Raw genomic sequence first — 13,318 nt, forward strand, 5'->3', positions numbered from 1 at the left:
TAGCTCAGCGGCAAAAGCGCCTGCCTGGCAAGCGCAAGGTCATGAGTTCGGTTCCCGGTACCGGAGAAAAAAACCAAAAAAAAAAAAAAGTCAGGATAACTTACCTTCTTTGGTGACTTTTCCCTGGTGTCTTCCCCACTCTTCTCCCAAGCAGAGTTAGGTACTGTTTTGGTCCCTGAAACTGGAAATTTTAAGGAATGGTGATTTACTGGCTCACAGTTCTGGAAGCTGGGGAGTCCGAGAACAGTGCCAATGCAGACCTAGTACTGCTTCAATTCATGCAGGAAGTGGAAGGACAAGCGGGTGCTTGCAAAAAGGCAACCCGTGTGTCTGCTTTACTCTGGCGCATCCTGTTCTTGTGGTACATAATTCCATAAGACCCACCTTAAATCACCTCAGAGAGGTCCCCTTCCCAACATCGCTAAAAGGCCGTCAAATTTCAGCCTGAGACTCAGGGAGGACAAATCAGTTTCACACTGTAGCAAGACCTCTCCGTGGCCCTAAGAGCATGTGTTTCTGTGCTGGCAGTGGTCTGCGACCTGCGGTGTTGGCGTGGCTGCCTCTCCTCTCAGCTCCATAGTCTGCAGGACAAGACCTCTGTCCCATCCACGTTGTTCTCCAGCACAGAACGCCTGGGGAAATGTGCTGCTGTCAGCCGAGCTGGAGCACGGGAACGGGAGCCGAGGGAAGATGACAGGGAAGGTGAGTAGGAAGTTCCTGTCATCTGCACTTGGTGTCAAGACCGCTTCTTTCTCCATTTTCCTCGAGAAGCCTTCCCTCAGCATGGAACGCAGGCTGTGCCCTCTAAATGCTTTCCTCAGACAGTTTCCAAAATTGCAGTTTTCTCCACTACATCAAAGAATTGATTCTCAGGAGGGATAGATTATCTCAAAGGGAAGCAGTAGCCACTTGGAGGTGGTGGTAGTGATAAAAGACCAATCCTAAAGCATACCCTGTAGACCTTTGCCTTATAGTTTGTTTTTGTCTTGGTAGCTCTTAAAAAACAAATTAAATATTGATGTAGTCAGAGATTACAAGGGAAAAGATTTAATACAGGACACATAATTCATTGCATTATTTTATAATATTCACCCAAAGAGTCAAATGCAAGAGTGCGGGAGATCTGTCCCTACACTAGACTCCAAATATCCAGCTGAGTGCCTGGATCCCATGGCAATGTCCTGCATGAGTCTAGATGAAGATCTAGAGTCCATGGCGATGTCCTCCATGAGTCCAGTTGGGGGTCTAGAGCCCACAACAATGTCTCATACAAGTCTGTAACAAGGACCTGCAGTGGGAAGGCCCAGTGGTCAGTGCTAGAAAGACTGCACCAGCGGGAAGAAGGATCTGTGCCAGCAGGCTGAGGGATCTGCACCAGAGCCAGGGGGCAATGCTCAAGGTAAGGACCAGAGCTCCTCTAAAAAGAACCACAGCCAGCTTCAGTGAGGCGAGGCCTAGAGCTCCTCTGACATTCATATTAGGAAAACCATCGCAAACAAGCTTCTCTGGGAGAATAAACAGCACATTATCTTCTCCAGTTCTCTTTTTATGCTGTTGGCAACAATCTCAGGTAGTGGGGCTGGGGCTTTAGCTCAGCGGCACAGCACCTACCTGGCAAGCTCCAGGTTATGAGTTCGATTCCCGGTACCAGAAAACAAAAACAAACAAACAAACAAAAACAATCTCAGGTAGGCCTTCTACACTCAGCACCACGCTGAGTCAGTTCAGCTGGGTCTTACAAATTGACCATTAGTTAATCTACCACAAATACCTTGGATTTGTTATATTGAGGATTTTCTCTTGAAAGAGAGCCAGAGGCACTGTCCAGTTATGGGAATGTGTGACTCAGGAGGATTCTTAGAAGACTTTCTAAGAGTGATAGTGCCAATAGTTTCCAATCTACTTTTTAAAAAACAAATTAAAAACTTAGCTGTGGAGCTAATATTGGAAAATGCAGAGGAAATAAGCGTTCGCGACAGTTGACACCCATTGAAAGCTACTGTTACTGTGATTTGGGAAGGTGTTTGAGTTGAAAAAAAAATAGAGAGAGGCTTCTTCCTGGAAAGGTGAGAACTGCTGGCTCTCTCTCGAACACCACGGTGACACTGCTGGTGATGCTGAGCAAAGGAGAAGAGCAAGTTGCGGAAAGATCATTTTATTTGGCTGGAGATGAGCAAGCATAAAACTATTCCCATAATATTACCCAGAAAGGAGAGGTAAAAATTCAGCTTGTGTGAATTCAGCATAAGGGAAAGGGTCAACCAGGAAGTTCAACTCCTTACGTATGGAGACTTCAAACCCAGAAAACCAATGAAAATGTTGATTTTTTAAAAACTGCAAAGTAAATTATTTGAAATGAAGTTGCCCTCAGAACCGGTTCAGGTTTGTAATGACTCCCACCTCTCTCATCCTGTATTTTTCTACCTGGCCTTATCTTTCCACTTGATACTACAGCTGGTGAGTTTGGAAGGGCCGCTCCCATCACCCGCCTTTCCCACGCGAGCGCCGTGCGCGTCCTGACGCTTGCTCACTTACTGGTGTCCTAGGTGCCCCCTCAGGGCTCTCAGAAGTCACCTTGTCTTCCTGACCTCCTAACACATGCAGCTCTGATCTCCAGCTGAATTTGTCACCGTGGCTCCCTTTGGCTTGGTCCTCTGCTCTCCCTCTATTTCCTGTCATCCTGTCAGCTCCACCGCTCTCTCGGAAGGTCTTTCTCTCCAGTCACTAGCTGCTCCCCGTAACACCTGCCTTGTGTTTGCCCAGATGTGCTCACCCGAGAGAGGAAGAGGTGGCTTCCCCAGCTTCCCTGGCCTCTCCACCTTGGGGTCTGCAAATGTCTTGTGCTTCAGGTGGGTGAGGTATGTGTTACATGTTTATCCTGTTTATGTCCTGGACTTTCTGGCAAGGGAAGTACTAAAATTCATTATTTATTCAAAGCTTACATGTGCCACAACATGTGTTTTTTTGTTGTTTTTTTTTCCAGAGACAGGGTCTTACTATGTAGAGCAGATTGGCCTTGAACTCACTTTTGTAGCCCAGACTAATCTCAAACTCATGGTGATCCTCCTGCTTCAGCCTTCTGATCGCTGGGATTACAAGCGTGCACTACCATGCCCAGCATATGTGTCTTTTCAGAAAGGGCATAGGCAAAAGGAGAAGAAAACAGCTGAGACCACCAAGGTGTGGTGGCTGAAGGTGTCCAAAGGAACCCTCTCTGCCCTCAGGGTCCTCCTTAGCTCAGCTTGTCCTGCTGACCCTCCAACAGGAGGACATGGCGCTAGGCAGCCAAGACCATCACCTTCCCCTGCCAGCCCCACCCCCTGCACCCTTTGGTGCAAAGCCTTCTGGGAACGGCAACATTCTAAGCAGTTAACAGCTAACGGCTTCCCAGAGAATCCTACCCCACAGTGACATTTGGCTGAGACAGTGAAAGAGAAGGGTCTTTCAGGAGTGGGTTGGGAATGAGAGGGAGAAGAGAGAATGACAAGTGTGGGAGCCTCGGTGAAGCCCCGCTCCTCCGCAGCCATGCCTCTGTACTGCCCACAGGTCTCACTAGGCTCAGCCCGGCAGGGCCCCAGGGAGGAAGCAGACATGGACCCTGCCCTCCAGGAGCCTCTTATCTAGGAGTAAAAAGTGCCAAGCACACAGCAAGTGCAAACCTCACGGTCAGGGGGCTTCAGAAGAGAGAGAGATGCAGGCTGGGCACATGGGAACGCTTCTAGCAGAGGGTGTGTTTGAGCTGGATCTTGGAAGGTGACAGGGAGGCTTCCAGAGGCACGACGAACTCGCGCTGGTTATGGAGACAGAAAGTCTCAGTCTGAGGCTTCATCTGTGGCCCTCACACCTTCTCCAGGAAGAGGGTCCTGAGAATGACACACTCGAACATTTTCTCCAGTGTTTCTCAGACGGAAACAGGCCACTATTTATAGGAAGTGATGGCTAAACGTTGACTCAGACTTGGATGTGAGACAGGCCAACCCTTCGCCCCACCGGTCTCTGAATCTCTGACTGAGTTTGTGACATACTTTGGGCCTAGGCCAGGTGTCAGAGAACTCCCTCAGGGGAATAATGCTCTTTCACAGTGAGTGGAAGATAGAAAGTGTACAGGGCTGTGCACTTGAGTTTGCAATTGTTTTGACGTTTTCTTGTTGCCCAGAGTAGTAGCATGGACATAGATGATGACAGCTCTGTGGGCTGACAGGTGAGAAGCCTGCAGGTGACGCGGGGTGGGGAAGAGAGAATGCGTTGGCTGGTGTGAGGCCCAAAACAAGGGTCAGAAAGGGGTAACTGGGTGGTGGAAGGGGAGATGGAAGAAGTCTAGACTTCTTTTTCCCTTTGTTGCCATTTTGGAACTGTAGCTTTACCGTTTTTGTGGAGATTATAGAAAGGATCTGGTGAAATATTTTTCTCTGGCAGAGAAATCATTACAGAAACTTTAAAACCTTTTGTGTAACTATAAAGACTCGTTGTTACTTAAGTCTCGGTGACATCATATACTCTGAACTTTTTATTTTTATAATCCCAGAATAACCAGTATTTTTGCAGATTGGTGTTATTACCAATGGGCCAAATTTAGCCAGTGAAAACCATAACCTTCGAGAGACAAAGCAATCCAACAATACTTAATGAAAAAGGAGCTGACTGATACATTGGGTCCAGTTAATCACAGGATGAAAAGCAGCAGGTTTAGGCCAGAGAGAGGAGTGGTGTGTACTAGCCGTCGGAAGAAGGAGGGCAGGGAAATGGGTCAGTCAGAGTACGGTCAGTCAGTGTTCAGGGCCATGGTCCCCGACCTCAGAACCCTTGGGAGAGAAAAGGGGCACGCATTCTCTGCTTCATCTTTTCTACACCTAGCTTGCAGGAACAAGCTTTCACTTTAGAGGTGTAGAGTTGGTATCCAAAATGAGTTAAGCCAGCCTCTAGTGAAGTTAGGCTCAGAAAGGATAACCTGCCTCAATTTGCAAAGGAAGCTCTGTGCTGTCTCAGTATTAACCCAATGTGGGGCAAAAATGACCATGAAAGAATGTTTCCTTTCTTAACCTTTTGTTTACTGCTCTTCACCTTTCTCCTTTCTGCTATTTCTGATTGCACTTTTCTGGCCTTTGATCATATTGGTGTCCAATTCACGTTATGGCATACTGTCATTCTCTTTGACAGTGATAATTTTCTTAAGGGAAATTTACTGACACTGTATTTTTTTAAACAACAAAATATTGCATAAACAGAGGTCCCTGGGCACTTGATAAAACTGGAAAGGCAAAGGGTACGAATGAGCTTTAGGGAAAAGGTTGCTCGAGGAAGGAAAGGTAGCAGGAGCAGAGGGCCACACAGTAGGGCAGACGAAGCCTTCCCTAATACACTATCCAGCTTTTGGAGTTTGGGGGCAGCACGCAACCAAATGGCTGCTGCGCCCAGGGGTGGGAACGCGGGGTCCCCATAGGACACTCGTGGAGGTGTGTGGAGAAGACATTGACCTACGCACAGAAGACAGGAAGGATTTCACTGGGCAGAAGCGGTTTTGTTCATAGCAGCCTATCAGGCCATCCAGTTACCCCCCAAATACACTGCCTGAGAGCCTGCCTGAGAGTCCTGAGTCACTTGGAAGTACTGCGGCCAGTCTGAACAAAAATCTTGCGACCATTTTCTTCATAGAAATCCATAAAATGGGTTTTGAGGGAGAACCGACCTTAAAGAGTACTTGAAAGAGAAGGCAATTCATGACCTCAATTCAACTTCTTTGGCGTCTTCCCACACTCTTCTATACAAGCTACTGTGTGCTCTGTGCTTATACCCTACACCACAGAAATGAGAGCACGAACAAGCAGTCAGTAGCTTCTCCTAGAGTTGAAGGCTCTAAAAGTCACCTTGGTGCTTTTCAACTGTTTCATAGATCATCTCTGGGGGAGACAGCCAGGTGTGACGGGAGAGGGTGGCATCACCGCGTAGTGAACTGCAAATGAATGGGAGGCTGCTGAGCAGCACCGCTGTTACAATAAGCCAGAAGGTTGGCACTTGTTTCTTCGGCAATGAAGCTCCTGTGAAGGGCCCTCTCACCGAGGCTGCTCTCTCAGTGTTGGGGGAGAAGCACGCAGAGCTCCTCACCGCCGTGTCTTCGGAAGGGCACAGCCAGGCCTGCAGATGTAGAATTTCAGCAGCTGTGACACCGCAGCCCTGACCACATGGCCCACATTTTCCATCTGCCAGCTGACCTGGTCAAATGCCGCTTTGGGAACAGCTCCATCAGTTTTCCCCTAAGTTTCCATTCTCTCTGAAGACTCAATACACTGAAACAAACATGTCAAGAGTGCTCTGGAATCCCTCGGATCTTGGCTCAGTGCAGTGCTGCTTGTATTTCCTCCTCGGTGACCTAGGAGGTCGCCTCAGATGCCGTTTCTTCTTCTGGTGAAAGATCACCTTGATAAGTGGTCTCCAGATAGCTTCCTCCACTCCACGGCAGGGAAGCTCAGAGCGGGAGTCCTCAGGTGTCCGGCAGTCACGGAAGGAACGAGTAGTCAGCTTTCCTTTCCCTTGCACTGGACACTGCATAAGTTTGAGAACCTAGCTGGAGCAAGACCTTCACGCCCTCCAGTCTTCAGTGCTTTCATGTAAGGAAACTTGCCTTCTCTGTGCAAACCAGTCATTTCTCTGCTGCTAAGCATGTTGCTGTCTCGTGACCAGCTCCAGACATAAGTGCAGCTACCCCGAACCTTTCCTCATGAAGTTGTTTGTGGTCACCTATGGCATCATCAGGAGAAATTTAGCTTGATCCCCACTATTCTCTTGTCACGTCCACAAATTACAAGCCAGGCTGCAGTTTCCTTAAAATCCAGTGCTTGTCTAGGGGGACATAGGCGTAGGTACACCCGGCTTAACAGCTGCTAAAAGGGCATGGAGCCACTCTGTCATTTACACCACTGAATTTCTGCCAGGTGTCCGTACCGCACAACTTACAAGAGCAAAATCCTCTCTGATCACTTTGTACTTCAGTTCTGGAGTGGCAGAGAGAGTTCTGAATGCCCAAGGAGAAGTCTTGCCTTTGTCACCCTAGCTCCTTCCTAGGTTTTCTATGGGTCTGAAGCTTTTCGACTATATCATAGAGCTGAACAACGTGCATAACCACATTGTCGGGGCTATGGGGATGGTGCTTCGTGGAGTTAAGCTGAAGGCTCTGGCATCTCTGTAAGGGCGAAACACAATGCAGGCAGCCCTTCAGCAGGAGGCGGAAGTTCCATGTTCTTTGAATATGTCTCCTCTCTCCAGAGACTGGGCCGCACTGTCACTGTTTTGCTGTGGTTCACTTGTTCCACAGCTCCATCCTAAGAGCCAGTAAGAGCTGTGGAGGCAGGAGGAGAGGAGGAAAGACAAATGTCAAAATTCTACGATGATCCTGGGCAGCAAGTGGCCAGCTGGGGGATGAGAACGGGTGACAGAGCCTTTCACCTTTGGGGTCAGTGCCACCGCTGGCTGCAGAGCACGGAGGCCAAAACATCTGTCAGCTGGGCAGCAGCTCCTGTGAATGAATAGCTTTGTCTTTCGGGGTGCGGGGAAGAGTGTTTTTCTATTTGCTCAATAGAAAATCATGTTAAACAGGACCAGTTGTGAGCCTGGTGGAGGCACGGAGCACAGCTGCCCTTCAGACCGAGGAAGCCATCCACATTAGATGCAGGAAGGTTCTTTCTTGCAGAAGGCCCCATGCCACACTCTGAAGCCCTCTGGGGCAGAGGCTAAGGAAGCCAGAAAATGCTTCTGCTGGCTCCAGCAAACCTACCCGACACTGGCGAGAGCACCTGTCCCAGGCATCTCCTTCCCCAGCCTCACCAGCTTTGCGGGCAAGCTCGTATCAGCAGTCTGCTGAGACTTCATTTTCTAATGTGCCAAAAAACAGATCCCATTACCCCAAAGTGGTTCTTTGCCCCGGCCCAGCTCCTCTTCTCGCTCTCCCTAGCCCTGCTAGCTCCTTTTCAGCTACTGGAACAGGACAACCATCAAGTTTTGAGTCCAGAAGCTGCCAGTACTAACGATTCCTGAGAAAGTAGGGTTGTAGAGTTTCAGAGGCAAACGATAAATGTGACAGAAAGGAATGGGAGGGGATGTTCTGGACCACTACTCAATAAAGGAATCCCTTGAATTTAATATTAGAAATGGCAGAGCTGGAAGAGTCCTCAGAAACTATCTATCCCCTGCCCACACACACACACACACACACACACACACACACACACACACAGGCGACTGCCCTCTACAGACAACCAAATGAAGTGGACGGTGCTTTAGGGATGACACAGTGTTAGGTTCTGAGCCTGAGCTAGGAGCCAAGTGTCCCTGATAACTATGTGAATGCCCTTTCATCAAATATCGCCAGGATGTGGTTGTAATTTTGTCGTTTTTCACAAACTGCTAGGACACTGGCCTTTCTTTAGGCATCCTAAAGGGAAAAAGTTCTGGGTGGAGGGGAGGCTGTGGCACATCCTCTGAGATGCTAACATTTTACTTGTTCTCCTGAATCACCTTCTCATTATTGATATTCTTGACAACAAAGAATAATGTGTGATCCTTCCTGGAGTAAAAAGCATTTAACAGTGCTTCACAAAAATTTCTATTGTGAAATTTGTGTTCTACCTCAAAATTATTTTATTATTTTTACATTTTTTTAAAAGAGTGTTGTTAATTCACTCCAGGCCCACTCAGCTGCTGAAGAATTTTGAGTATTCAGCTAGAGATCTTTGTGATGAACAAGTAGCTCAATTATTCTAGTTTCATTATACATTGTACCAGACATTCTTTGGCATCAAGGAATTAAAGCCCATTCTCTCTGGCAAATGGCAACAATATTTGATTTGAAGACATATCCTACACAAGTGGTTGACTAAATGCAGTTCCATTTAAAAATAAGGGTTTTCATATGATTTTTAACCTCTTGTGGTCTGGTTCACTCAAGCAGGATTTTAGATCGGACTTGCTAATAATGTGTTTAAAATAATGTGTGCACACTCCACAGCTGCAAATACTTTGCACTAGGCATCCGACTTGTAAGGCTTGTTCTTGGACACACGCAAACCTTCTGGGCCTTTTTCCCTGTTTCATCCAGTGCTGAACTGTTCTTCCCAACCTCTCCATGCTAGTGGAGGCCTCACTCAAAACTCTCCCAGGAGTGCTCCTCAGTCAAGGCCAAGATGGATTCAAGGGCTGCTGGAGTCAAGGGCCAGGCCAACGGCCACTAACAGGCGCCAGTCACAGAGCCTGACGTCTCCTGAGGAGAAAGCTGTTTCTGACTCATGCCATGTTCTTCCAAATGCAAATGTGTCAGCAGGAGCCCCACTAGCCAGTGCTCCTTTGTGCAACTTAGAAAAAGATGTCCTATCTGAGTAGACACACCACTTAGCAAAAGAACAGCAGCCACTTCAGCTCCCGCGGTGGCCCCAAGGAAAGGTAGCTTTCCCTGTGTGTTTAACATCGCTACCCTCAGGCAGCCCTTCCTTAATTCAAAGGATGAAGAAGGCCAGAGATCAAGTGACAAACTGAACCACAGAGAGGGTTCTCCAGCTGATAAAAATACCTAAAGCTTTTCACAGGTCTTAGGCTCTACCAGGCCCCCACCATCACATTCTGGGTCAGTCCCAGCTTGGCTGGACTAGATGATCCCTGAGATGCTAGCATCAAATTGGAGACGGATTATTGGCCAGTGATTATCTGGAAAATCCCGATCAACAAAGGGGTGAGGTTAACGGGTGGCAACTACTGCTGTTCAACTAAGTTTGTTGAGGACCATAAGTGATCTGATCTGGGATAATTTTTCTCTAGAATATTGATGGGGTTAAGAGCTAAGTGACTAAAGTCTACGCAATTGGGCTTTTATACTGGTCAGAGAAGGTTCCTGTGCTCCTCACCTACCTTCCTCAAGGCTCAAGGGACCCACACTTGCTACCTTATTCCCTCTGCCAGCTGACTGAGTCGGGTGGGTCAGAGACCACAGACTCCTAAACACTAAAGCCACTGGCCTGACCTTGTGTTTTGCTTTTTCTTGTACCTATGGGTCAGTGTAACGTGGTCTAAGCTGATGGCCTCTCCTTTTTTACACGATTTTCTGTGATTTCCTTTCTGAAGAACGCTTCATTAGCTCTTAAGCTGTGGGCAGCTCTTGCAGCTCCAGTGGCACCCCCGTCTCTCTCTGTGTAGCCTTTGAAGCAAGGTCCCTTTCCTGATGTTCCATGACTGCTACCAGTGCTCATTTTTTTACAGTAAATGCTTGTTAAATGCTGCCCCCCATTTCTCATTGGCATGGATACTTCCCCTCCAAAGTAGGCTTGGAATCATCTAGCTGTTTAATAATGTATTCTTCCTTCCCTTACAGCCATCAGCCCGGTATAGGTTCTACAGAAACACTCTACAGAAATACTTTGCACGTTTGTCCCTCCTTTCTCTCTTGAAGGAGAGTCACCTCTGTCCATGGAGCCAGCCTTTGCCCTTGGCCTCTGCCTGGCCACCAGTCCACTCTGCTGAGCACCACTGCTTGAAGCACAGTTTTGACCACTGTCATTCTTTGAGTAAAACCCTCTCGTGCCTCCATCCTACACTTTTGTTTTGAAGGGTTTTTGTTTAGAGGGGTAGATTTCTGTTTTGTTCTTATAATCTGCCTCAAATTTCATTTTCATTTTCTGCTGACAATCACAAGGCATGCTGGGATTGCTTGGTGGCAAAGAATTGGGGCACGGTGGCCAGAATAGCCAGTGTCTTATATGAAGATGTCCAATCTGAAGATTGAAGGCAATGCCTTTCAGCTCCGGTGGTCTCAAAGGGAGGTGGTGCTTCACTGTGGTTAAGGGCTGGACTCTCGTCCTCCAGCCCACTGTACCAAGGGCCAGGTCCAGGGCAGAGGACCTAGGCAGAGGACCAATCCTGTGCCCCAGCCTGGAAGTCCAAGTCACATGAGAGAACCTGTGGAGAATTAGTGGAAGTACAGAGACTCCTGGGAAATGGAGTTAAAACTCCAACCTCTCTGTGTAGAGCAACTTGACAAGGAGAAGGGTATTAGAAAGCTATTACCTTGCTCTGCTTCCCAGCCACCATGAACTAAAAAGATTTACCCTTCCACCATGATGTTTCTGCCTTGGAGCCAGCTGACCATGGACTGAACCATTGAAATCATAAGCCCGATAAACCTCTGCTTAAACTGAGTGTGTTAGGTGTTTTGTCCCAGCAATGGGAAGACAATATAGAAAGCAATAGAGTAGCCCCAAACTTGTGGAGGCAGGGTTAATTCTCTACTCTGAGGTTATCACTCTGTTCCTTGGCTTTAGTCATGTATCTTACAAAGAGTACTTGCTTAATTGGTTTGTAGTCACTAGACTTGCCTTTTTCCATAGAAGATGCCAGGCCCTACAAAGGCTCTCTACATTAGCTGGCCAATTAGAACTTCCCTAGCCAAGACAGAAGACAGATGGGATGGTATTTTGGTTGTGAATCTCCATCTTAGACATTGAGCTGGATGCTTAGTCTGTGTGGAAAGCCTTTTTCACTCTGCTAAAATTTAGGAATAATGAGGGACTCCTAACCATTAGCATTTGGCCAGAAGGCATTCTTTCTACCCTTTAAAGAACTGAAACTCTCTCTAGTTCACAACATTAAACGAATGGTCTACCATGTGCTAAAAATTTAGCTGTGTGCTACAATCTAAGTCCTCTGTCTACCACTCGCAGCTTCTAGGCACTTCTCCTATGGATCCCATTCTGGATTTATTATTCTTATTAATAGCTAACATTTACTGAGTGCTTACTATGTGCCAGGCTCCGAAACACATATCATTTCCTGGTGGTTCCCTGATAATCAGAGGAGAAACTTAAAGTAAATCGAAGCTATTGAGAAATCAGGGGAGTATGTGCTCACGGGGGCTGGGACCAGCCAGGGAAGATCAGTGCATTCAGGAGATGTTTTTTCAACTCAGTCTCAGGTTCGGGCCGGCTATCTATCCCCACTTACTCAGTAATGGACCAGCGATGCCACAACGAGCGGGGGCCTTGGGGAGGAAGATAAGGGCTGTTCGGGCTTGACTGTCACTAGCCTCTGCTGGAGCTGGGGATATATATGTTTTGTAGGATATCGGGAAACTGTAAAAGAATCCCTTTTCCAGCTCCTTGTACTTTGTCTCAGCCCTTCTCATCCTCCTACCTTCAGGATTAGATGCTAAAAATACCTTCCCCAGAGAAAGCTTTGTAAATAGCTCTAGAAAGGCAAAAGTTTGCCTCCATTTATAAGATGACTCAGGAAAGTTTTCCAGCAAGGAGTGGGGAGGGAATGTCCAGGAAATGTCACTGGCAGAAAAGAGTGGGAAAGAGGGCATAGTGGCAGGGGAGAACCTTGTAGACACACGCCTACCGTTAGAGCATAAGGCCAAACTGCTCATGGGAAGGCACCAGCATGAAGATAAGCAGAGATGAGGTCACATTTCTGCTGAGAGGATTGTCACTTGGATGCAAGCAGATACAGCAACCCTGGACAAGCTCAGAATTCCTAGAACTGTCCCAGAAATTGCACAAGCAGTAGCCAGTGAGCTGCCCATCCACAATCCCCTCTTCTACAAATTTAATTGCTCAAAGTTTGTGTAATGGTTAACAACACATTTGAAATGTAAACTCTCCTCAGCCAAAGAATGATATCACATAATGTAGGACTATTCCCGACGATTCACCGTGTCTGGTTATATCTCCTCTCACCGTGATAAGGTATATGTCTGCAGGCCCTGCAAAGCCTCATGTGCTCAGAGGCAGGGCTTGCGGATTATGGAGAAATGCAGCCAGTTTGCCATTATGAGCTGGGGCCTGGTGAGAAAAGGCAGGTCCCTGGGGGAATGATCTGGATATATATATGTGTGTGTTGCTCCCTGGCTTTGCCCCTCTCTCTCTGCTTCCCAGCTACCATAAGGTAAGCAGTTTTTCCTCTACCATGTCCCTCGCATGCTGCTTATTTTTGAAGCCAGGCAACCAGCCTGAAGCATGAGTCAAAATAAACCTCTCAGTTGTAGGTGTTGGCTATTTTGTCCCAATGAAGAGAAAAGTAACTAAAATAGATTTTTGGTGCCAGAGTGGTGTCATTGCTGTGATTATTGCTGACCACATGGTTTAGAAGCTGTTGGAACTGGCTTCCAGGAAGCGTTTGGAAAGGTTTGGAGATGCTGGCTAGAGAGAAGCCTTAGAATGCTGAGCGTGACTGGAGATTCTGGCCAGAACTCAGAAGACCAGAATGTGGATAGAAGTGGAGCTGGTGAAGACTAGGCTCATGAGCTTTCAGATGGGAAGAGGGACTCCATTTGCAGTTGAGTTCG

The 13,318-nt window shown here is 47.5% G+C and overlaps 1 protein-coding gene across 5 annotated transcripts in view; it reads left to right on the forward strand.

Annotated features, from left to right (window-relative positions):
• The window catches only part of LOC102023780 (aromatase), a 114,451-nt gene that overhangs the window by 27,124 nt on the left and 74,009 nt on the right, over positions 1 to 13,318 (forward strand). Inside the window, exons 2-3 of one of the 5 annotated variants that reach the window (XM_005376647.1) lie at positions 529 to 702; positions 2,764 to 2,858. The exons of 3 other annotated variants lie outside the window; for them this stretch is intronic. In XM_005376647.1, coding sequence (XP_005376704.1) covers positions 529 to 702; positions 2,764 to 2,858 — 269 coding nt within the window. The remainder of the gene's footprint in view (positions 1 to 528; positions 703 to 2,763; positions 2,859 to 13,318) is intronic. One more of the 5 variants, XM_005376648.1, reaches the window with a different exon arrangement.

Source organism: Chinchilla lanigera, unplaced genomic scaffold (assembly GCF_000276665.1).
Source record: "Chinchilla lanigera isolate Chin_1 unplaced genomic scaffold, ChiLan1.0 scaffold00008, whole genome shotgun sequence".
Taxonomy (NCBI): domain Eukaryota; kingdom Metazoa; phylum Chordata; class Mammalia; order Rodentia; family Chinchillidae; genus Chinchilla; species Chinchilla lanigera.